Source organism: Marmota flaviventris, chromosome 18 (genome assembly GCF_047511675.1).
Source record: "Marmota flaviventris isolate mMarFla1 chromosome 18, mMarFla1.hap1, whole genome shotgun sequence".
In the NCBI taxonomy this organism is placed as follows: Eukaryota; Metazoa; Chordata; class Mammalia; order Rodentia; family Sciuridae; genus Marmota; species Marmota flaviventris.
In genome coordinates this window covers 6725989-6748575 of record NC_092515.1, presented here as the reverse complement: position 1 = coordinate 6748575, position 22587 = coordinate 6725989, and the positions used below count along the sequence as shown (strand labels likewise).

Here is a 22587-nt window from a genome sequence, read left to right as displayed (position 1 = left end):
CACCCCTAGCCTCCTCCCCTTTTTGAGGCAAGGTCTTGCTAAATTGTGGGGGCTACCTTCAAACTTGGGATCCTTCTGTCCTAGCCTCCCAAGTCACTGAGATTATAGGCGAGCACCTTTGCTACCCGCTGCACTCCTCTGCTCTTCATTTTCATTTTATTTTAGTTGTTTACTTTAAAAACTTTTATTTTTTTTGGGGGGGGGGGACAGTGCTGAGGATGGAACTCAGGGCTTCACACATGCTAGGCAAGAGCCTTACCCTACCATTGAACTACACCACTGGCTGCACGATTTATTTATTTATTTATTTATTTAAGCCAGGCGCGGTGACCCACAGCTGTAATACCAGCAGCTCAGGAGGCTGAGACAGGATTGTGAGTGCAAAGCGAGCCTCAGCAATTTAGTGAAGGTCCTAAGCAACTTAATCAGACCCTGTCTCTAAATAAAATTTAAAACAGCGACAACAATAACAAAAGGCTGGGGATGTGGCTCAGTGGTTAAGCACCCCCTGGGTTCGAATCCCTGGTACAAAACAAGCACCGAGGGGGATTTAGATGTCTGGGAAATTGAAGGAGGGCAGCAGTTGGGCTGGATAGTAGTTGAGGACCACCTCTGAGACAGTATATAGGTGGTCACATCCTAGTGATCTGTGTCTCCATTCCTGTGGCTTTCTGAAGGCATGGTTTTGGCTTGGCCTTAGTTTCCTTGCCTATGCAGAAGATTGAGGATTCTCTCGGCAGAGTCAGAATAGGTAGAAATTGATTTTTCCACATTAATTTAGGTAATCCCTGGGTCACCTAGCTTCAGTTCTTCTGAGCGGGTCAGGCCTAGGTTTGCTGTCAGTGCCTGGAAGAGGCTGACCTGTTTCCCTAAATGCTCTCACCGGGTAGCCAGGACTGTTTTCCTAAAAGTAATGGCTTTCAGTTTATCCTGTGCCATGATTACAATGGCCTCAGTTCCTCTGGCAGCACCTGGTGGTCAATCCTTAAGTTCTCTGGGTGACTGTCAGGTGGTGGTGCCTTAGTTTCCTTGTGTCATGTGTCTGGGCTTTGGTCTCTCCTGTGCAGAGCCTGGACGGCCCCACCTGTTTCTCTCATGTAGTATCCGAGTGGCTGTGCCTCAGTTCTCTGCTGGTGCCTAGACAAGGGTGGTTTCTGTTCCCTAACCCCTCTCTGCACCCGCAGGCTGGCACCGCCGCCATGATGTGCGAGGTGATGCCCACCATCAGCGAGGATGGCCGGCGGGGCTCGGCGCTGGGCCCGGACGAGGCAGGCGGGGAGCTGGAGCGCCTCATGGTCACGATGCTCACGGAGCGCGAGCGCCTGCTGGAGACGTTGCGCGAGGCGCAAGACGGACTGGCTACGGCGCAGCTGCGGCTGCGTGAGCTCGGCCACGAGAAGGACTCGCTGCAACGCCAGCTCAGCATCGCTCTTCCCCAGGTCTGGGCGGGGCCGGGGCGGGGCCTGCAGAGGAGAAGGGTGGTCTGGAAGGGGCGTGGCTTTGCATTTGGAAAGGAGGAGTCCGGGCGAGGCTTCCTTTGGTGGGCGGGGTCTGAATAGCAAGAAGGGGCTGGACTTATTCGGGAGGGGCGGAGCCTTCAAACTCCTAGGGAAGGAGGGAGATAGAAAAGGATTGATCCTTTGTCCGGATTCTGCCCACGTCTGGACAGGAGTTTGCGGCTCTGACCAAGGAGCTGAACTTATGCCGAGAGCAGCTGCTAGAGAGGGAAGAAGAGATTGCGGAACTGAAGGCGGAGCGGAACAACACTCGGGTGAGGGGTGTTAAGGGCTGGGCCTGAGTGGGGTGGATGACCCCTCTTGGTGTTTCTGCCCCCCCTTTTTCTCCTTATCTCATTTTGTTGTCTTCTTTTCTTCTTTGCTCCCACTTCCTGGATGACCTCCTCCTCTGGTCCCACTCCTTCCTCCTGTCGCCTCTCTGATCTCCATACCCTTCTCTTTTCTTGCACCATCCTTTCCTTGACTCTACTTCTGCTGTCCTTCTCTTTTCCTGACCTGCCTCTCACAGTTCCCTTGGCTATCTCTCTTCTTCCGAATGTCCTTCATACTGTCACCTCCTTTCTCGATCCTACCCCCTTTCCCTTGTTTTTTAAACTTGACTTGTTATTCTACCCCCTCTAGCTCCTCCTGGAACACCTGGAGTGCCTGGTGTCCAGGCACGAGAGGTCACTGCGCATGACTGTGGTGAAGCGCCAGGCCCAGTCCCCGGGTGGGGTCTCCTCGGAGGTGGAGGTGCTCAAAGCTCTAAAATCCCTCTTCGAGCACCACAAGGCCCTGGATGAGAAGGTATGAGAATTGGAAGAGACAGGATGAAGAAGAGAAAATCGTGGTTGACAGGAGCTGTCCTGAGTGGGACATATTCAGCTGTGATTGGTTAGGGATGTCCTAAGTGGGAAGAATGTTTACTGTGATTGATCCGGACAGGCTATGCAGGCTGGGATCCGACTGGTTGATCGTAGAAAAATGAAATGAGGTGGGGGCTACGCCTGGGAAAGGATGCCTGATACTGGGAAAGGTACACCTGGTTGGAGGAGATGTACATCCATTAAGAGAGATGAATCCTTATGTTACCTTATCAGATCTGTCGCGGGGATGTTCTGGGACAGTTGACAGGTCTCCATCTCACTCCTGTCCTGCCCCTATTCCCAGGTCCGGGAGAGACTGCGGATGGCACTGGAGCGAGTGGCAGTACTAGAGGAAGAGCTGGAGCTGAGCAATCAGGAGGTGGGGGCGTGGCCAAGAAGGGGAGGTTGACTGGAACTAAGGAAGTACCGGTGGGCGGAGCTAATTGGGCGTTTACAAAGGGGTTGGACAATGAAAAAACAAAACAAATCAAACAAACAAAAAACAGTGGGGCTTTTAAGAAGGAACTCATCCTGCAGGGCTGAGGTGAGAACCTCCCAGTGAGGGTGAGACTAAGATGAGAACCAAAGGCTGGGTCTTTGGCTGGATTAAGGAGAAAATGGAGCTAAAGTGGAAAAAAAAAATTAAGATGGGAAATAAAGCTGGGGTTCCAAGAGCCCTTTGTGTTGATTCCCCTTTCACTCTTCCAGACTCTGAGCCTTCGAGAGCAGCTCTCCAGGCGGCGGTCAGGCCTGGAAGAGCCAGGCAAGGATGGAGATGGACAGGTGAGAAGAGGAAGTCTCCTTTCTGTGACTTCCACTCAACCCCCTGACATTGTTATGGTCATCTTGATGGTTGTACGATCCTCACTTACCCTGGGACATCTGAACCTCCAAGACCTTTACTGGCTGTTGTCCTCACCTAGCTAACTTCTGTGAACCTCCATGACCCCTGTGGACTACGACCCGCATGATCCTTACTGATCTTTGATTGCCCCTCACACACACCTCAGCCGATCAACTTTTTCTTTGCATTCCCTGTTTTTTTGCTTTCCCCACTCTGAGATCTGTCCCTTCCTCTCTCACTCCAGACCCTTGCCAATGGCCTGGGTCCTGGCGGGGACACCACCCGCCGCACAGCAGAGCTGGAGGAGGCCCTGGAGCGGCAGCGAGCAGAGGTGTGCCAGCTGAGGGAGCGCCTGGCGGTGTTGTGTCGTCAGATGAGCCAGCTGGAGGAGGAGCTGGGCACCGCTCACCGTGAGCTGGGTAAGGCGGAGGAAGCCAACTCCAAGCTGCAGCGGGACCTCAAGGAGGTAAGGTGGGAGCCCCTAGTGAGGGGCCTCCGTGCCCCCAGCCTTCTCCCTCCCCCTTTGTCCAAATTTCCTAAGCTCATGACTAGTGGCACCTGGATTCACTCCCCAGCTTGTACGGTCTCTCCACCTGTGTGAGCTTCAGTTTCCTCTCCTGTAATATGGGACTTATGACCCTTATCAGAAGGTTAGCATGTGCCACTCAGTAATTGGTCCTCATTATTGTATTACAATGGTGACATTCTCGTATGCCTCTAAATTGAATGTTTTGTTGGCATTTTGCACTTCCTGGCTTAGTCTCCTTGACCCTAATTCTCATGCCCAGGGATCTGTTGGGAAATGAGGGATCTGAATTCTCAAAGGCAGTGGATGAGAAGGAGAGTGAGCATTTTATTTCTCGCCATCCACTAGGGCCTTCATCTGGGAATGTAAGCCTGGACAACTGCAGGGCTGGTTTAGGTGGGGGCTGTGAGGAAGTGTGATCCCACCATAAGGGCTCCCAGACCTTCATTTTCCCCCAGAATCTGTAGCCTATCTTCTATGCTTGTGCTATCATGGTGGCTCCTGGGAGGTGTTGCTTTCCAGATACAAGGGAATTTTGTTTCCCATGAAACACTGAGGGACTTCCTCTGTGATTCAAAGCCTGTTCTGTGTCAGAAGTTGTTGAGAAAACTAAGGCTTGGATTTTGAGAAGGGTGGCTTGATTCAAAACTTCACATCCCATGAACTTTCAGTCACCTTTACCGGAGGGTCTAAGCCAGAACTATCTTAGAAAGTGGGAGGTGTGAACACAGTGGTGCTCGCCTGTAATCCCAGTGGCTTGGGAGCCCGAGGCAGGACGATTGCAAGTTCAAAGCCAGCCTCAGCAAATTAGCGAGGCCCTGTCTGAAATTAAAAAAATAAAAAAGGGCTGGGGATGTGACTCAGTGGTTAAGTGCTCCTGGGTTCAATCCAGGAAGGAAGGAAGGGAGGGAGGGAGGGAGGGAGGGAGGAAGGAAGGCAGGCAGGCAAAACTGGGAGGTGTGGCACCCACATTCTGAAGCCCAGGGGACTCCATTTCCCAGTATACCTTAGGGTACCTTGCCCTAGATTTTAAGCCTAGGCTGCCCCGGGTGCTTCTGGGAGCTGTAGTAGTCCAGGGCCTTTTTGCCCTCTGCAGGCGCTGGCTCAGCGGGAGGATATGGAGGAGCGGATCACAACCCTGGAGAAGCGTTACCTGAGCGCCCAGCGCGAGGCCACGTCTCTGCACGATGCCAACGACAAGCTGGAAAATGAGTTGGCCAGCAAGGAGTCGTTGTACCGGCAGGTGGGGGAACACCCTGCGGGGGACGGCTGGAAAAGGGCTGTGGACCCTGTGCTCTAGCCCGTCTTTCTCCTTCCTCTCCTTCCCCCAGAGTGAAGAGAAGAGCCGTCAGCTGGCTGAGTGGCTGGACGATGCTAAACAGAAGCTGCAGCAGACGCTGCAGAAGGCAGAGACCTTGCCCGAGATAGAGGCGCAGCTGGCCCAGCGTGTGGCAGCGCTCAACAAGGTGAGGAGAGGCCTCACCAAGGAGATGGCCCAAGGCCCTATCTAGAGGAGGAGTAGGCAGAACATCCGAGTGGCTTCTGGGGAAAAGGGGAGGGGGTCTGGGGGCGGGTAGAGGACTTGGATGGAGCAGAACTTGGAGGTTTGGGGTGAGAGGACCGTGTTTTCTAGTCTGGACTAAAAGGATGGATAGCTTGGAACCAGAAAGGGCAGGAACAGGTCCTGAGAATGTAGACTGGACACAGGAGCGGGACCTGAATCACAGGGGCTGGGGAGGAACCCGGAGCTCGTGGGGTGGGGCCTTGTAACCGGCCTTGAAGGCAGTGGGGCCGGGGACCTGACTGGATCCTGGTGGGGTAAAGTCAGACACCACGGGTTCTGTCCACTAGGCTGAGGAGCGTCATGGGAATTTTGAAGAGCGGCTTCGGCAGCTGGAGGCCCAGTTGGAGGAGAAGAACCAGGAGCTGCAGCGGGTGAGGGAGTTGAAGACTCCACAGAGGGCTGGGCTTTGGGGCTAGGGTGGGGCTTAGATGAGGGGGTGTGGCGGGGGGCGGGTCTTAGAAAAGGGCGGTGCTCTGCCCCGGACCAAATTGAGCCCCGTTGTACTGCTTTTCTATGCGCAGGCCAGACAGAGAGAGAAGATGAACGATGACCATAATAAGCGGCTGTCCGAGACAGTGGACAAGCTGCTGAGCGAGTCCAATGAGCGGTTACAGCTTCACCTCAAGGAGCGCATGGGAGCGCTGGAGGAAAAGGTGCTTCTCAACCCAGAATTCCGACAACCAGGAATCCTATGGCCCCAGGCATTTCCTCCAGATTCGTTATCTGAGATGTCTAAACCCGAGCATCCCAAATTCGACAGTCTTCTCCAATCTATTGTTGAGACCACTTTTTCACTTCATCTAAACATTCCAAGAGCTGAATACTAAGGGCATCCAGACCCTGAGTCCTCCTCTTTTCCCAAAGCCTCCAACCATATGGTCTGTCAAACCCTGAGTCTTCTGAGATAATACAAGATGTCAGATCCCAGGGCTTCCAGAATTGCTCCAACTAGATGCACTTTAGGCCCCACAACCCACCCTCCCTTCCTCTCAGCTCACCATTTGTCTCCACTCCATTCCTCTGGGTCCCTAGGCCTGTCTGCACCGGTGGCTAGACATGCTGGGTTTGGGCCCCACTGCCTCACTTCACCCTTGTTCTCCTAGAACTCACTGAGCGAGGAGATCGCCAACATGAAGAAGCTGCAGGATGAGCTGCTGCTTAACAAGGTGGGGGGTTTGGGGGATGGAAGGAAGGAAGTGGGGCTGGGTCGCTGAGGTTGGAATTGGTCTCAGAAAAAAGATGGGGACAGACACTTGACACCTTCTCCAGTCCAGCTTACTCTCTTGACAATTCACTTTCTTAAACCTTTCCCCAACTCTCTCTAAGCCATGCCCATGCCCATGACTCAGGGTAACCTGACATCTCCAATCCCCTCCCCCCAGGAGCAGCTCTTGGCTGAAATGGAGAGGATGCAGATGGAGATCGACCAACTGCGGGGGAGGCCACCATCCTCCTACTCCAGGTGACAACAGCCCTCTGGCTCCGCCACTGTCTAGGGAGCCACTCTGGTCAAGCTCATCCCTTTTGATTCCCACTCCCTGATATTTCCTGAGGCTATCACTCATCAGTCTTATTTTTGACCTTGAATTCATAACCCCTGAGCCCAGGCCTGTCCCCATGACCCCTGATCTCTTTCATCTTTTCCTGAACCATGAATCCATGACTGCTTTCCCATGCCCACAGGTCTCTCCCTGGCAGTGCCCTGGAACTCCGTTACTCCCAGGCACCCACGTTACCTTCCGGCACCCCCCTGGACCCTTATGGGGCTGGCAGTGGCCGGGCAAGCAAGAGGGGTCGCTGGTCGGGGGTTAAAGATGAGCCCTCCAAGGTCAGCATCCACCTCTGGGGCCTGGACTGAGCAGGGCATGGACAGGCAGTGGTAGGGAATGGAGCCTAATCCATGAGGCTCAGGGAGGAGGAGGCTGGGTTGAGAGGCAGGGTCTTCTGTACTCACCTGTCTTCTTTCCTTCCCCCACTGGAATCCACCATCATGACTTACCTGGGCACCTCTTCATGTGAATGTCCTGCTACCTGGTGAGCACCTGAGATTAATGACACGTGGGGGAAGGGGTGTAGAATCTCAAAGTGGGTGGGTCCAGATGAAGAGGAGAAGTGGGCTGGATTCAGGGAGATGGAAGTCAAGGGAGCTAGGTGGAATCATGTGCAGGGGTTTGGCTTGGAGGGTTGGGGGAGGGGTTAAGAAAGGGGCCTATGAACAGAGTGAGCTGGGCTTATGGAACAGAACCGGAGCATGTGGGCAGAGGAGGGGAGGGTGGGCAAAGTCAGAATTGGTGAGTGAAGACCCAACGCCAACCTTGGCCTCCGCTCACCAGATGTGCTTCTGTTCCCACAGAGACAGGACTGGGAGCGGTCTGCTCCTACAGGGTCCATGCCACCCCCATTCCCTGGGGAGCTGGATGGCTCTGATGAGGAGGAGGCAGAAGGGATGTTTGGGGCAGAGCTGCTGTCCCCCAGTGGGCAGGCTGATGTACAGACACTGGCCATCATGCTTCAGGAGCAGCTGGAGGCAATCAACAAGGAGATCAAGTGAGCACTGGCCCAGACCTGCTCTGTCCTGCCTGAGCTGATCACACAGTCCCTCTGGTTCCTGGACACTTGCTGAAGGCCTGAGTCCATTCCCTTTCCCACCATCCTCAAGGGATTCTCCCAGTCCTACATTCTCTACAGTGTCTATTAATCCCCCAGGATACACCCAAGCCTTCCACGTGCTAATTACATGTATATCCCTCAGCCAGTAACTCACAATTTCCAGACACATCAAAGACTGCACTCCAAATTACCAAAAATTTCAACTCTGTACATCGAGAATCTTCCAGCACATCGTGGATTTCATGGCTTCATATAACCCATACCCAGGGTGTCCCAGTACACCAAGAATGTCAACACAACAAGGTACCCAAGAATTTTACCATAACACATTAATTAAATACCTCAACTCCACAGGAGAGGTGCTGCACACCTGTAATCCCAGGGGCTTGGGAGGCCTAGGCAGGAGGATCTTAAGTTCAAAACCAGCCTCAGCAACTTAGCAAGACCCTCTCTCAAAATAAAAAACAAAAGGGCTGGGGATATGGGTCAATGGTTAAACACCCCTAGGTTCAATCCCTTGTACCAAAAACCTCAATTCTAGGGCTGGGGCTATAGCTCAGTGGCAGAGCACTTGCTTAACATGCGTGAGACACTGGGTTTGATCCTCAACACCACATAAAAATTAAACAAATAAAATTAAGGCATTCTGTCCATCTACAACTACAAAAAAAATTTAAAAACCTCAATTCTATGCCCAAAGAATTTTTACCCAATAGAACAAAAATCCTCAATTTATTAAGAAGCCCCCATTGAAGTCTACCCCAATTCCCCAGAAATTGCCTTTATTTGGAAATTCTCTTACAATACATTTTCTCCATTATGTCTCAGCAAGTAGGGCAACATGACCATCACCTTCCACTCAAACTCTGTCTTGATTGATTAGCTCTCACATACTGAATGACTCTATGACCTTCCCAGATGCTAGATTGACCTAAAGTGTCTCTGATCTCACCATGATTTGATTATGACCCGGCTTTTGCAATCCTTCTTGGAATATTATCTCTTGCCCATAATCACCTTTTAATGATTTTACAGAACCATTTGATTATCATCAAAGCCAAACTGATACAGATCCTGATCTCCCTGATCAAACTAATTCTTCTGTGACTTCCTTAGACTACCATGACTCCTTGACTCCCCTTGAACTCATGAGGCCATCACAAATCCACCCAAGCCTTTGACTTCATGGCACCTTCTCCAGAATTCTCCTTACCCCACCAAGCCTTTCTGGCCTATTGCGGCCCTCAGACTCCCTCTCCCTCTCAGCTTCATCACCCAGTCTCTCCTGTTTCCCTCTCCAGGTTGATCCAAGAGGAGAAGGAGACAACAGAACAGAGGGCAGAAGAGCTAGAGAGCCGGGTGTCCAGCTCTGGCCTGGACTCGTTGGGCCGCTACCGCAGCAGCTGCTCACTACCCCCCTCCCTCACCACCTCTACTCTTGCCAGCCCCTCCCCTCCCAGCTCCGGCCATTCAACACCCCGCCTGGCACCCCCTAGCCCTGCCCGTGAGGGCACCGACAAGGCGGTGAGTGCTCTGGAGTCTCCCCAGGCAGGTGGGAGGATGAGGACAGGTCAGAAACAGAGCTTCCCCAAAATCATCAGTAATAAGCCCAGGACACCAGTGGTTTTCAAAAGCATCCTTAGCTTTCCCTAAAATTTCCAACTAAAGGTGGGCCAAGTCAGTGGCTTCTTTAGACTAACATGCTGGAAGCAGGTGTCCCAGTCTATTTGTCTTATGCATAGGATTTTTTAAAATAAGAGCATTTATTTATTTATTTTTGCATTGCTGAGGATAAAACCCAAGACCTCATGCATACTAGGCAAGCGCCCTATCGCTGAGCCACATCCCCAGCCCCTGTTTGTTTTTTTGAGATGGGGTCTTGCTCTGATGCCCATGCTGATCTCAAACTCAAACTCAAGTGATTACCCTGCCCCAGGTCCCTAAGTAGCTGGGACTACAGGTATATGTCACTGTGCTTGCTACACAGTGTTTAAAAAAATGTTTCTCTGACTAAACATGCACTTCAGAACTACAGTTAGGTCCTCAGAATTGACCTTTGAGGGAGGCAAAAGAGATACTAGCCTTATTCTATTGCCTTAAACACAAGTCTTCAGGTTTTCAGGACTTATAATTCACTAGCTTTCTTTGAGGCCAAGCATATCTCACTCTTGACACCAAAAGCAAAGATGCTATAAATACGAGCTTATCAAGCTCCAGGGGAGCTCCCATCATTGCCTTTATGTCCCCTACTTAATGTAGGCTACCTTCAGATATAGTGCTCCAAGCCACGGTCATCCCTAGAAATCCCCTAATAGACACCCCAGTTAATGGGGAGCCTCCAACATGACCCCTCCAACTTAATCCAGCATATATGCTTTTCTATCCCCAGAATCATGTCCCCAAGGAGGAAGCTGGAGCTCCACGGGGAGAGGGGCCAGCCATCCCAGGAGATACCCCGCCACCCACTCCGCGCTCTGCCCGTCTTGAGAGGATGACCCAGGCCTTGGCACTGCAGGCGGGGGCCTTAGAAGACGGGGGACCCTCACGGGGAAGGTCAGCAGGGACAAAGGATGGGAACAGGGAAGAACTTGCTTGGAAGGATGAGATGGGGGTAGACAAGGACTTGGGGCAGGGGGAAGGCCATCCCACAAGGAGTTTGTTCTTACTCTGTCCTGCTTACCAGTGAGGGTGCCCCAGATTCCCTTCACAAAGCTCCCAAGAAGAAGAGCATCAAGTCATCCATAGGCCGACTCTTTGGCAAGAAAGAGAAGGGGCGAATGGGACCCCCAGGCCGGGACAGCTCTTCTCTGGGTGAGTGGTCTAATTCCAACCCATTTCTTCTTTGTTTCCCCCCTGTCTCCCCTTTAATTTCTTCTTCACATCTTGACTTGACATTCATTTACTTAGAATGACATGCAGAGGTAGACAGAGGAGGAGGGGAAAAGAGAGGGCCCTCTGGCACCTGCCTGGGTGACTGGGCAGGTAAACTAATTTATTTTATTACTTTTTAAATAGAAAGAGGATATAGACTCCTAAAAGCTGGGCACCTTCCAGTGGTGTGCTGGAACCTCCTCACACAGGTTTGTGAGCGCTGTTGTTTCAGGAAGTCTGTGAGCTGCTTGATATCACATTGATAGCTCTAAATTGGCCACAGAAATTGGCAAACACTACCAGTCAGGGAATCCTCCCTTCCAGGGAGCCAGTTGTTAGCCATTTCCCAGCACACCACTGCCACCTTACCAAGGCCAGCCCAGTGAATCTAGCCCTTTTGGGGGGTATGTCTCCAATTCATTGTCTGGGAGGTGACATTGGTCCCTGTCTGGCTTTGTCACTCCCTCAATGTGGCTACACAACTCCCTCAGGGCCTGCGCCATCCTGGCATCCTCCTCACCACCCCCAGCATGAGAGATTCTGCCTCCCCCTTGAGACTTTCCACATTTTCACCCTTCCCTGCCTCCAGCTGGAACACCCTCAGATGAGACGCTGGCCACTGACCCTCTGGGGCTAGCCAAGCTGACAGGCCCAGGAGACAAGGACCGAAGAAACAAGAGGAAGTGAGTGTGTGACAGTATATTGTATGTGGGGGGTGGTGGGGTGGTGGCCAACAGAGGTGAGACTAACTTGCTGGAAGCAGGTGTCCAAGGTCCTGAACTTGCTTATTTGGGAATCTGGAACTCCTAGACTTTTTCTTTGTCTCTCAAAAAAAAAAAAAAAAATATATATATATATATATATATACACACACACACACACACACACACACAGTCAGGATTGAATGCAAGGGTGTTTTGTTGTTGTTGTTGTTTGTTTGTTTGTTTGTTTTACTACTGAGCTACATCCCCTTTTATTTTTTATTATGGGAAAGGGTTTTTCTAAGTTGCTGAGGCTGCCCTCTAACTTGTGATCTTTCTGCCTCAGCCTCCCTAGTCACACTGCACCCAGCTGTTTTTCTCTCTTTCAATGGGTGTGGGGAAGATGGATTTCAGAGATTCACATGCAATTTTTGACTTTCTGTCATGTTTTCTACATTTATAAGATATAATCATACGTGTGTGTGGTGAAGGGGTCTGTCCAAAGGGCTGGGGGCTTCCACCCCTGAGAACTCCTGCCCTGCTCTCCCCCACCAGGCATGAACTGCTGGAAGAGGCCTGCCGCCAGGGTCTGCCTTTTGCTGCGTGGGACGGGCCCACTGTGGTCTCTTGGTTGGAGGTACTGGGGCCCAGAAATGACCTAACTAAATGATCACTAACTCTCTGACACCCCTGCCCCCCATGAATGTTGGCTGGATGCCAGCATCTTGCTACCCCAAGCTGAGGTGGGGCGAGGTGGGGAGGTGAGGACTTGGAGGGGGATAGGCTCCCTGTCAATGGAAACAGCTTCTCTCTCCTCCCTCCACCCCTGCCCCTCTGGTCCTGCCCACCTGGGTTCTGGTCTCTCCGTGTCTCCTCCTGTGTGGGATTCTCCCCATCTCTGACTGTGTGTCTGCCATTCCCTGTGCCTCTGGATCTCTCTCCCATGTCTCTGGGTGTTTCACTCTCCCCCTACTGTCTCTCCACACCCTTTTCCTCTTCAACTCTGGCACTCCCTCTGTCTCCCTCTGCCTCTCCCACGTCTATGTGCCCTGTCCTGTTTCTCCTGCAAACTTTCCCATGTCTCTGTTTCGCCCCCACTTGCCTTGCCCATCTGTCTCCCTCTCTCCCTTTCTTTCTGTGTCTCCCCCATTTCTCCTGCCTCATCCTCTCTGTCCCTTCCCCCTGTCCCTCTCTCCCTCTGCTCCAGCTGTGGGTAGGTATGCCTGCGTGGTATGTGGCTGCCTGCCGGGCCAATGTCAAGAGTGGTGCCATCATGGCCAACTTGTCGGATACAGAGATCCAGCGTGAGATTGGCATCAGCAACCCTCTGCACCGGCTCAAACTGCGCCTAGCCATCCAGGAGATGGTCTCACTCACCTCCCCCTCAGCTCCCGCCTCCTCCCGCACGGTGAGTGTCCGGCGGCCAATCCCGGCCCTTGCTGCCTCCGGCCCCGCCTCTATTCCTGAGATTAGCCAATCCCACTCGTGCTCACTTTCTGTCTCCTAGACTCTGCTCCTCATTGGCTCTCATCGCCCCCCAGGTCTCTCGGCCTCGCCTCCACTTCTAGTCCTGTGTGTGTTGCGCCTGGTCCTTCCTGAGAGGCTCCTTGGGCTGTGTGTGTGTGTGTGTGTGTGTGTGTGTGTGTGTGTGTGTTGTGTGTGTTGTGAAGGGGTCTTGCCTTAGCTTGTGTCTGTGTGGAGGGTCTTGCCTTAGCTTGTCTTCCCCAAGAATGGCTCTTTCTCATTCTTGAGGTCTCAGCTCAGATGTCACCACCTCCCAGGGCCCTTCCCTAAGCTCCACAGCTGAACCAGTCGTCCCTGGGCACCCAAGACAGTAACTCCTTCTAATTTTTTTCCACATAAAATTTACTACCTTCTAAAATTTTATCTTTTCCTTCCAGCTTTTTGTTAATAGAAGTTTCAAACATATAGAAAATTAATTGTACCCATATCTATTTCCACAATTGTTTACCCTTAGCCATACCTGCTGTTTACTTGTGTGTCTATTTCTGAGGTACTCGCATGTAATTTGAGGACATCATTACTGTTTTTTTTTTTTTTTTTATAAAGTCAGTGAAGTTTATTTATTTATTTTTTATTAGTTATCGGTGGACACAACATCTTTGTTTTGTTTGTATGTGGTGCTGAGGATCGAACCTGGGGCGCACGCATGCCAGGCGGGCGCGGTACCACTTGAGCCACATCCCCAGCCCCGACATCATTACTGTTACACCCCAAAAAATATTTCTGCAGACAGCCTTTAGCCACCGAACCCTATTGCATCTGAGACTTGATATTATTGTTAATTTCATCTACTAGTTGGTCTGTGCTCATAGTTCCCCAACATATTTATATTGATTGTAGCTCCCTCATCACGACAAGGACCTTGTCTGTTGCATTCTTTGCCATATCCCAGATCTCACAACAGTGACTGTCACTCACTAGGAGTTCAGAAACGTTTGAATGCATGTATGTTCCTAATGCATGGGGTTGTTGAAGCAATAACCCAACAAATGTGAGTGAACCCCACTCTCACTGCCAAACAGTTGCCCCATTACTGTTCCGCAGCCTCCTTCTTGATCCTCACTCTGTAATTCTGTGTCAGGTCAGAGAGGTGATATCATTTACACAGGGCCACACAGCAGAATGCTCAGTTGGGCCTCAGTTCTAACTCTTTGCCTGGAACATGATGGATGCTTGAGAAAGGATCGCTGCTTTCCTCTCCCACTGCTGGGCCCACAGACAGAAAGCAGAATATACATAAACATATGGCCCAGTGGCCTTTGAATCATGACCCCATTCTCCTCCCCTATCCAAAGTCAGCTTCCATTACCATAATATCTCCTCTCCACTCAGCCCACAGGAAACGTATGGATGACACACGAAGAGATGGAGTCCCTTACAGCTGCCACGAAGCCTGTGAGTGCCCCCCAGTACAGGCCTTGAGGGTGGCACTAACTCTCTTTGGGGGTGGGGGCAGGGACTGAGTCTGTGGCTGTCTGTCCCTTCTGTCATCCTCTGCCTGCCCCGTAACCCACCCCTTCTCTCCCTCTTCCCACTAACGGGTCAGGAGACCAAGGAGATCAGCTGGGAGCAGGTAGGGGTGTGGGGCGGGTGTGGGTGCATGAAAAGGCTGTGCACGCTGCATGGATGCCCCTCTTTCTCTGAGCCCAGCCCCTACCCTCTCCAGAACATTCCATCATCCCTGCAGGGGTTTGCAACTGGAGCTCAGCTCTAGACTGGTTTATTGTGGCTCCGTGGGCCTTGATGTGGAAGCCCACACTGTTCCCTGGTCAGCCTGGTGCACCAGCCATTCCATTGTCATGGGTTGTGGAGCCCTAGGGGATGTTCCATTGCTGTATTAGAGGGAGACCCAGAGCATCCTGTTTTCCCTTATGTTGAGAGGAAGAGGGCTATGCTGCATCATGAGGGGATCACTGGTGATGGTAGTGGTGAGGCAGGCCAGGCTGAATGAGAAGCCGGGGAAGACAAGCTGCATTTCGATCTCAAGTTGGGGATGAACTGTGTTAGGCTTGGTCTTTGTTTTCAGCAGAGAAATTGTCTCCTTCCTTATGCAAAAGAGGGTGAATGTCTTTGGACTGATCCAGAACATTGTCCAGGCCAGACTTAGCATTAAACTAGTATTTTCAAAACATTGAGGTTGGAAGAATCCACTGCCTTGGCTTGGAAGGCCAGTGATTTGGGGCTGAGTTGGGACAAAGTTAGAACAGTGCTTCTTAAAAGGTAATGTATAGTTGAGATCACCTGGGGATCTTGTGAAAGCACGATAGGATTTCAGTAGGTCTGGTGTGGGGTCTGAGGTTCTGAAGCTCCATGATGATGTTCAGGGACCACCCATCATACTTTGTAGGGTTAGGAGACGACTGTGGACTGGTCCATTGGCCCAAGCAGACATTGATCTTTGTCCTGCAGTGAGGGTGGGGAAAGAATAGCCTTGGGTTGAGGGACTGGACTGAACTCCTTTCATACACATATGGGATTAGTCCAGAGAGCCTGACCCCTCCCTCACCTGCCCATGGCCCCAGATCCTGGCATACGGCGACATGAACCACGAGTGGGTGGGGAACGACTGGCTGCCCAGCCTGGGGCTGCCCCAGTACCGCAGCTACTTCATGGAGTCGCTGGTGGATGCCCGAATGTTAGATCACCTTAACAAGAAGGAGCTCCGGGGCCAACTCAAGATGGTGGACAGCTTCCACAGGTGGGGACTGCCTGGCCAATGGGGACAGTCCAAGGGGAAGCCCCACCCCTAGTCTTTGACCAATGGGGCTGGCAATGGGAAGTTCCTAGGATTATCTTTGACCCTTTAGTCTGGGTTTTCAGGAATCCTGACTCTGCCCCATCCTCTAAGAAGATGGTCCATAGGAAGAGTTCAAAGTTCAGGTCCGGAGACAGTTTGCCTAGTTAATTCCACTCCCGGTCCAGGTTAGCCAATAGGAATTGTCTGTTGAAAATGCCCCACTTCCTGGGAGGGCCAACTATCAATACAGCCAATCAATGGAACTCCCCAACCTCTCCCAGAAGACCGCAGCCAATGGAGAGGGCCTAATAGGAGCAGCAGTCAGTGGGGGCTGTGAAGGCTCCTCTGTGACTCCACTTCCCCTGCTGCTCAGGGTGAGTCTGCATTATGGGATCATGTGCCTGAAACGACTCAACTATGACCGGAAGGACCTCGAGCGGAGGAGAGAAGAGAGCCAGACCCAGATCCGAGGTGAGTGGAAGAGAGTGAGGTCCTTTGTGAGCCAGGAGGAGGGTACAGGGGCAGAGTTGGGATAGGGGTGATGAGGAGAGAGCCCAAAGAAAAAGATCACTACCATGAACGAGGTGTGGAGCCAGCCTGGGGGCGTGGCCAGAAAAGAGCAAATGGGGGAAGAGGTATGGGCTAAACTGGACAGGCGTGACTCATGGGAGGGGCGCGACTGAGGGTCCCTTCCATCCTTAGACGTGATGGTGTGGTCCAATGAGCGTGTCATGGGTTGGGTGTCCGGGCTGGGCCTGAAGGAATTCGCCACGAACCTCACGGAAAGCGGGGTGCACGGGGCTCTGCTCGCCCTGGACGAAACCTTCGACTACTCCGACCTGGCCTTGCTCCTGCAGATTCCCACGCAGAATGCACAGGTGAGCTGCTGCTGGGCCTGGAGCTTGCTGGGCATCCTCACCTCGCGGTTTGCACGCCCCAATCTTTCTTTTACTTCCGTCTCCAGGCCCGACAACTCCTGGAGAAGGAATTCAGCAACCTCATCTCTTTAGGCACAGATCGCCGGTTGGACGAGGTGGGCGCGGCAGCAGCTCTGGAGACCCGGCTGCACCTCCATTCTAGGCACTGAAAGGGTGGAGCTTGGCTTTGCCAACCAATCGTGGCTGGAGGCTGGTCCAGGGAGGGGACGAGTTAAGGGGGAGGAGATATCCCGAGAGGGGTGGAGCCAAAAGAAGGGCGGGGTCGAAACGGGGCCTAGGTCCCTTACTTTTTCCTGTCCCTATACCTAGGACAGCGCCAAGTCCTTCAGCCGCTCTCCATCCTGGAGGAAAATGTTCCGAGAGAAGGACCTCCGAGGCGTAACCCCTGACTCAGCAGAGATGTTGCCTCCTAACTTTCGTTCGGCTGCAGCAGGAGCCCTGGGCTCACCCGGGCTCCCTCTACGCAAGTTGCAGCCAGAAGGTGGGGAGTTCCCAAATACGACGGCCCCTTTCCCTTCTCAAGGGTGGGAAGTGGACTAACTCAGCCTTCCAGGTTCACCTTACAAAAGGACCGTTCCAGTAATCCAGACTGTCCTTGGAATGTATTAATCCCACACCAGTGTCCTTTCCAGGGTGGGAAATGAACTCTCCCAGAGCCATCTGGGCACTTTATTTTAGTCTCAAGTTGTGGGAAGAGAAGAAAACCCACGTGGAACCAAGCGATGGTTGTGACGTCGGGAGGGGAAGTCCAAGGGAGCATTCCTGGAATTGAGGCCCGAACTGGCAGAAACCCTGGAAAAGAACTGGGGGGTGGGGGTGGGATTGTGTGTGCTCCAGGCTGAACCGCTGCTCGCTCTCCCTCCAGGCCAGACTTCTGGGAGTTCCCGGGCAGATGGTGTTTCGGTCCGGACCTATTCCTGCTAGTGTAGGCTTCCAGGTGAGGACTGTACCGGGCGAGCTAGGGGGTGCGGGGCAGCACAGTGGATCTTCACTACTCTGTGCACTGCCCCGCGTCAATGCAGGTGATCTCACTCCGATGGAAGAATCGTCCCGAGGCCGGACCGCTCCCCCTCCCACCCAGAATATGGTCTGTCCGGGGAAAGCGGTCAGGGGAGCTCGCGCCGCGGACCGGACCATCTGTACAGACAAATCGGGAGTGCGTGTCCCCGCCTCACAAATGGACTGGGCCAGGACCAAACCACATGAACTGGACTGAGAGGGGGAAGAAGAGAGCAGGAAGAAATCCCGCCCCAAACTTCTGCCTCCCTTTTCTCTACTTTGTAATTTATTGATCAGTTTCCGATGGGAGACGGGAACCCTTCACCTGCGGAAAAGGGGCCGGGCTTCCCTCCAGGGCCGCATGCGGGAAGAGGCTTCCCCCTCCCCTTTTTCCTGCCCAGTCGCGGGGCCCTAGTCTTCCTTCTTCGTCCGAAAGGAGGGGAGGGGGACTCGCTGCTACAAGCCTCGCCCCCTGTGCCACTCAGCCCCTCCCCGCCGCATTCGGTCGTCAGTCCCCGGGGTCATCTGCGGGCGGGGTCCCCTCTTCCTCCCCCGTGTCTCGTGTCCCCGGGGCCTCCCCGCCCCCCCCGTGCTGTGGCCGTGTCCGTGCCCCAGGGGTAGGGAGCGCAGAATTGTGCTCCCAGTTCCCCGCCGACTCCGGGGTTTGCATGGGAGAATCCTCTTTCCACGATGCCACTGGGCGATGTGGCGTGGGGGGAGTGCGGACGGTAGGGGAGCCCTCGCCCCCGACTTTCGGTCGGCCTCCCGGCCCCAGGCGTCACTCAGTGATCACGGGTAAAGAGAACTATTTCAAAAAGCTCCGTGTTGATTTTTTTTTTTTTTTGGTGGTGGTGTGGGGGGGTCAGGACTTTAAGAAAAAAACTCCCTCGGAGGACCCAGAAGTCCAACCCCTTTCTCGCACAGGCTTACCCCCCCCCCCCACCCACGTTCCCTGAAGCTCTGAGAATCGACCCCACGTCTGAAAATGAGGTTTCGGGGAGCACGTTTATTCAGAGAAATAAATATGGCTCGTGGTTAGGGGGTGGAGGGCAGGGGGAGGTCCATATGCGATGCAGCCGCGCGACCAGGTCAGCGTTCCGGAGTTTCCAGCATGTCTGCCAGGGCTCTGGAGAGGAGGACGCAGAGGTTAGATAGCCAGTGTCCAGAGCTCACGCCAGGACGCTTAGAGATCATTACCCTGCCCACTTCACCGACAAGGAAATGGAGCCCCAGGGTCATCCAGGAACTTAGAGTGGACAGTGCTTCTCCAGACCGGGCCCTTAAAGTGCCCCCCACCCTTCACATACACACTTACTGATACAGGGAGGAGGAGAAGTAGTCGACGTAGCTTCCTGTGGGAAGCAGAGAGATGAGTCTAGAAGGGTACTCCACGAGTGATATTAGGGGGACACTCAGTGTAAGTGCGGGACTAGGGCTAGTTTTCCCCTACCCCTTTTCCCTAATTTCTGCCTCAAATTGAACTCCTACAGGGACTCCTTGGAAGGCCACGCCCCTTCTTGCTCCGGACCAGCTGATTCTCCACTAGCCCCTCCCCTTTGGCGTCTACTAGCTTTGACTCCGCCCACTCGCTTCTAGGCCGGCCCCTCAACCTTTACTCTTTCTTGGTGTCAGACCTGCTCCACCCACATGATCTGAGCCTTGGACACGCCTCCACGCCTAGCTCCGCCCCATGAGCCTTCCAGGCTGGTCCCTCAGGTTTGGCTCCGCCTCCACCAGGTGGGCCAGGTCTCTTCCACAAGGTTTTCCCCGCCCCGACGGTGCTCACCTGGAGTGCACAGAGTTTCGCAGACTAGAGGGCAGAGATAGCAGAACTGGCAGTGCTGGGGGAGAGGCGGAGACAGGGAGAGAATGCCGTCAGGAAAGGGGCGTGGACAGGGGCCTGAGGCTAAGTGAAGGTTGAGGTTGCAGAGTTATAGGGAGGTATAGAGTGTGGTGTCATGGATGCACCAGGTGTTAGGGGTTGAGTCGGTCTGGAGTCAGAGGCCAGGATTTAGTCCTGGGTGTTCTCAGATGCTATTTGAGGCCTGGTGGAGCTTCGAGTCTGGGGAGAGGTCTCACCTGGCACTGGTCGCAGTGTTCTCCCATGTTCTCCTCACTGTCACAGTGACAGTTCTCACATTCAGTGCATCGCTGAGGACCAGAGGAGCCTGGTTAGATGGAAACCCTAACCCCACTTAGGAGACAACCGTCATCCACTCCTGCCTGTTGGACATTTCACAGACTCCTCACCTCACCCTCATGACGGCCAACACTGAGCTCAGTACCTTCCCCTAGGTTGCTCCCATCCTGCCCCTGGTTCCCTGTCTCAGGGAGGCCCCACATGACCTGGTCACTGTGGGCTGGTCCTGTGAGTGCTTTCTTCATCATCTCTCCCTACCCTCTCTCCCCATGGGCTGTCAGAACTCCCTCTTGTCTCTCCTGAGATGACTCTTGGTCATGGACCCTGGTCTCTGTCCTACACCCCTAGGTGCAGTTCATGCCTCACCTTCTCCTTTCTGGATCATTGCCTCCACTTCCTCCCCCAGCCTCCTGGCCTCCAGTCTGTCCTAGAAAAATCTTTTTTCACCTGGACCTGCCCTTGCTCAAAGCCCTCTCTTGGCACCCCAGGATCCCTGGGACAAATTCAGTGGGACAGGCTGGTGTGTAGATCTGGGTGGAGGACATACATTACAGAAGGTGCAGTAGCTACACAGGGACCCTGGTTGATAATTCCCATATTCCTGGGTGTCCTGCAGACCTGTGGGAACAGAAAGGCAGGGTGACTCAGCCTTATTCACTCCTCCCCACCCCCACCAGGGGCCACTCACCTGTGTCTTCACCACTCTCCTCCTCACTAGAGCCATCCCCAGCCACCTCCCTACTGGCCAGGGGGTTAGGGATGATGGTGAAGGGGAGCTCATCTTCCTCTAAGCCTTCCTCCTCCTCCTCCTCTTTTCTGTGATCTTGGCTCGGTGGGACCAGAAATTCAGCCCTCTCTTCCCTCCTGTCTTCTTGCTCCTCCTCATCTTCCTCCTCTTCTTCCTCCTGGCTCAGGCTGAGGCCATGACCTTCCTCTTCATCCTGCTGGTCTTCCTGGGCCAGGTGGTGGTGTTGGGCTTCTTCCACTCCCTGCTCAGAGCCTTCATCATCTCCCTCAGGGGAGCGGTCATCCTCTTCCTCTCCCGAGTCACTCTCCCTCCCAACCTGCATGTGCTCTAGGGAGTGATGACTAATCTCCTCTTGAATGGATCCTCTGTGACCATGATCAGTCCCTTCATCTTGGTGGTCTTGTTCCCTGTGGCTGGGGGCCTGGTGGCCAAGCTCGGCAGAGATGTCCTCATCTTCCTCCTTTGAGATGCCAGGGTGGTGATGGACAGGGACGTCTGTTTTATACTCCTCTGGGAAGTCCTCCTCCTCATCGCTCTTGTGGCCTTGGGGTTGGTGCCTCGCAATATGTTGGCTGAGCTTGTCTATGAACTCCTCCTCCTCTTCCTCTTCCTCATTCTTGTCCCCAAGGCCATGGTGGCCATGTCTAGGAAACTGGTGCCAATGCTCAGTGGACACATCCTCATCTTCATCTTCCTTGTCTCTGTGGCCTTGGTAGCCATGGTCAGTGACATGATGGTGGTGTCCATCTGAGACGTCCTCTTCTTCATTCCCGTGGCTTCGGTGCCTGTGGGTCTGGTGTCCATACTCAACAGAAACATCATCATCTTCTTCATGATCTCCATGTCCATGGCTGGGGACATGAGGGTGGTGTTCATCTGAAATGTCCTCCTCCTCTTCATTCCCATGGCCTCCGTGCCTGTGGGTCTGGTGTCCATACTCAGCAGAGACATCATCTTCATCATCATCATCATCATCTTCTTCTTCTTTGTGGCCTTGGTGCCCATGGTCAGGGACATGATGGTGGTATTCATCTGAGATGTCCTCCTCCTCCTCCTCACTGCCATGGCCTTGATGCCTGTGGCCCTGGTACCTATACTCAGAGGAGACTTCCTCCTCCCCTTCCTCCTCTTCTTCCTCTTCTCCTTCATCATTGTCTCCCTCTGGAGGACCCCGGTGCACATGCCTGGGGCTGTGATGGTGATGCTCACTGGATACAATGTCATCCTCATCCTCATCTTCATCGCTGTGGCTCCTGTGGCTGGGGAAGTGGTTCTCATGCTCGGCTGAGTCCCCTTCGTCTTCCTCGTCATGGCCTCTGTGCCCGTGGGCTTGCTCAGCATGCTCTGTGAAGACCTCCTCTGAGGCATGCCCATCTGCAAGCTCTTGGCCTTGGTACCTGTGGGCTCCGTGCTGGTGGCCATAATCCCTGGAGATATCTTTATCCTCCCCTCTCTGGTCACTATGACTGTGGGAATGACGTCCATTTTCTGTGGAAACATCCTCACTCTCATCTCGGTGGCCTCCGTGGCTGTAGATCTGGTGGCTAACCTCTGCCGATGTGTCCTCTGAGGGCCCTGCGACGTTTGCATTGTTGTTCCAGTTGCTGGGGCCCAGCCCAGCCCCTCTCAGCTGCTGGGTCATGGCAGGAGGGAGGAGCAGGCTGACCACTGTGGCGCAGAGGAGAGAAGTGTGCAGCCATGGCCCAGGGTGGCCCATGGGGACGTTTAGGCAGCAGGCTTTCTCCCAGGGCTGGCTCCAGCTGCCTCTGAGGCTGTGTGATCAAGGTTGGGGTCCTGTCCCCTTCTGGGTCTGACTCTTTCTCTGTGTCTCTCCTTCACTTTTTCTCTCTTGATCTCTGCCCGTTGCCTTTCTCTGCCCTGGACACCCCTCTGAGGCTGTCTCTGGAGTCCCAGACCCCCCTCTTGGGTCCTCCCTCCCCACTGCCCAGCCAATAGGGTCTCTCCCCTCCCCTCTCTGTGGCTAAATTTACTCTCAGCCTGAGTTATTCTGGGTCACTCCCTG

At 53.5% G+C, this 22587-nt stretch overlaps 2 protein-coding genes across 2 annotated transcripts; one reads left to right on the top strand and one right to left on the bottom strand.

Moving 5' to 3' along the window:
* The first annotated feature begins 1675 nt into the window (after positions 1-1675).
* On the top strand, positions 1676-18489 carry Ppfia3 (PTPRF interacting protein alpha 3). The gene is made up of 27 exons (XM_027920479.2): positions 1676-1771; positions 2139-2303; positions 2667-2741; positions 3071-3145; positions 3451-3672; positions 4829-4975; positions 5064-5198; positions 5584-5667; positions 5818-5949; positions 6400-6462; positions 6679-6758; positions 6980-7124; positions 7656-7843; positions 9208-9430; positions 10296-10459; positions 10590-10717; positions 11367-11460; positions 12034-12115; positions 12686-12886; positions 14335-14397; positions 15525-15700; positions 16113-16210; positions 16442-16617; positions 16704-16772; positions 16987-17158; positions 17543-17614; positions 17700-18489. Exons 2-26 carry the CDS (start codon positions 2193-2195, stop codon positions 17599-17601), a joined length of 3162 nt encoding a protein of 1053 aa, XP_027776280.1. The 5' UTR covers positions 1676-1771; positions 2139-2192; the 3' UTR covers positions 17602-17614; positions 17700-18489.
* Positions 18490-18616: 127 nt separating this feature from the next.
* Hrc (histidine rich calcium binding protein) lies at positions 18617-22438 on the bottom strand. The gene is made up of 6 exons (XM_027920298.2): positions 20505-22438; positions 20364-20434; positions 19756-19827; positions 19463-19517; positions 18992-19028; positions 18617-18802 (listed from the first exon to the last, which is right to left on the bottom strand). The coding sequence occupies exons 1-6, from the start codon at positions 22279-22281 to the stop codon at positions 18766-18768; spliced, it is 2049 nt and encodes a 682-aa protein (XP_027776099.2). The 5' UTR covers positions 22282-22438; the 3' UTR covers positions 18617-18765.
* Positions 22439-22587: the final 149 nt, after the last annotated feature.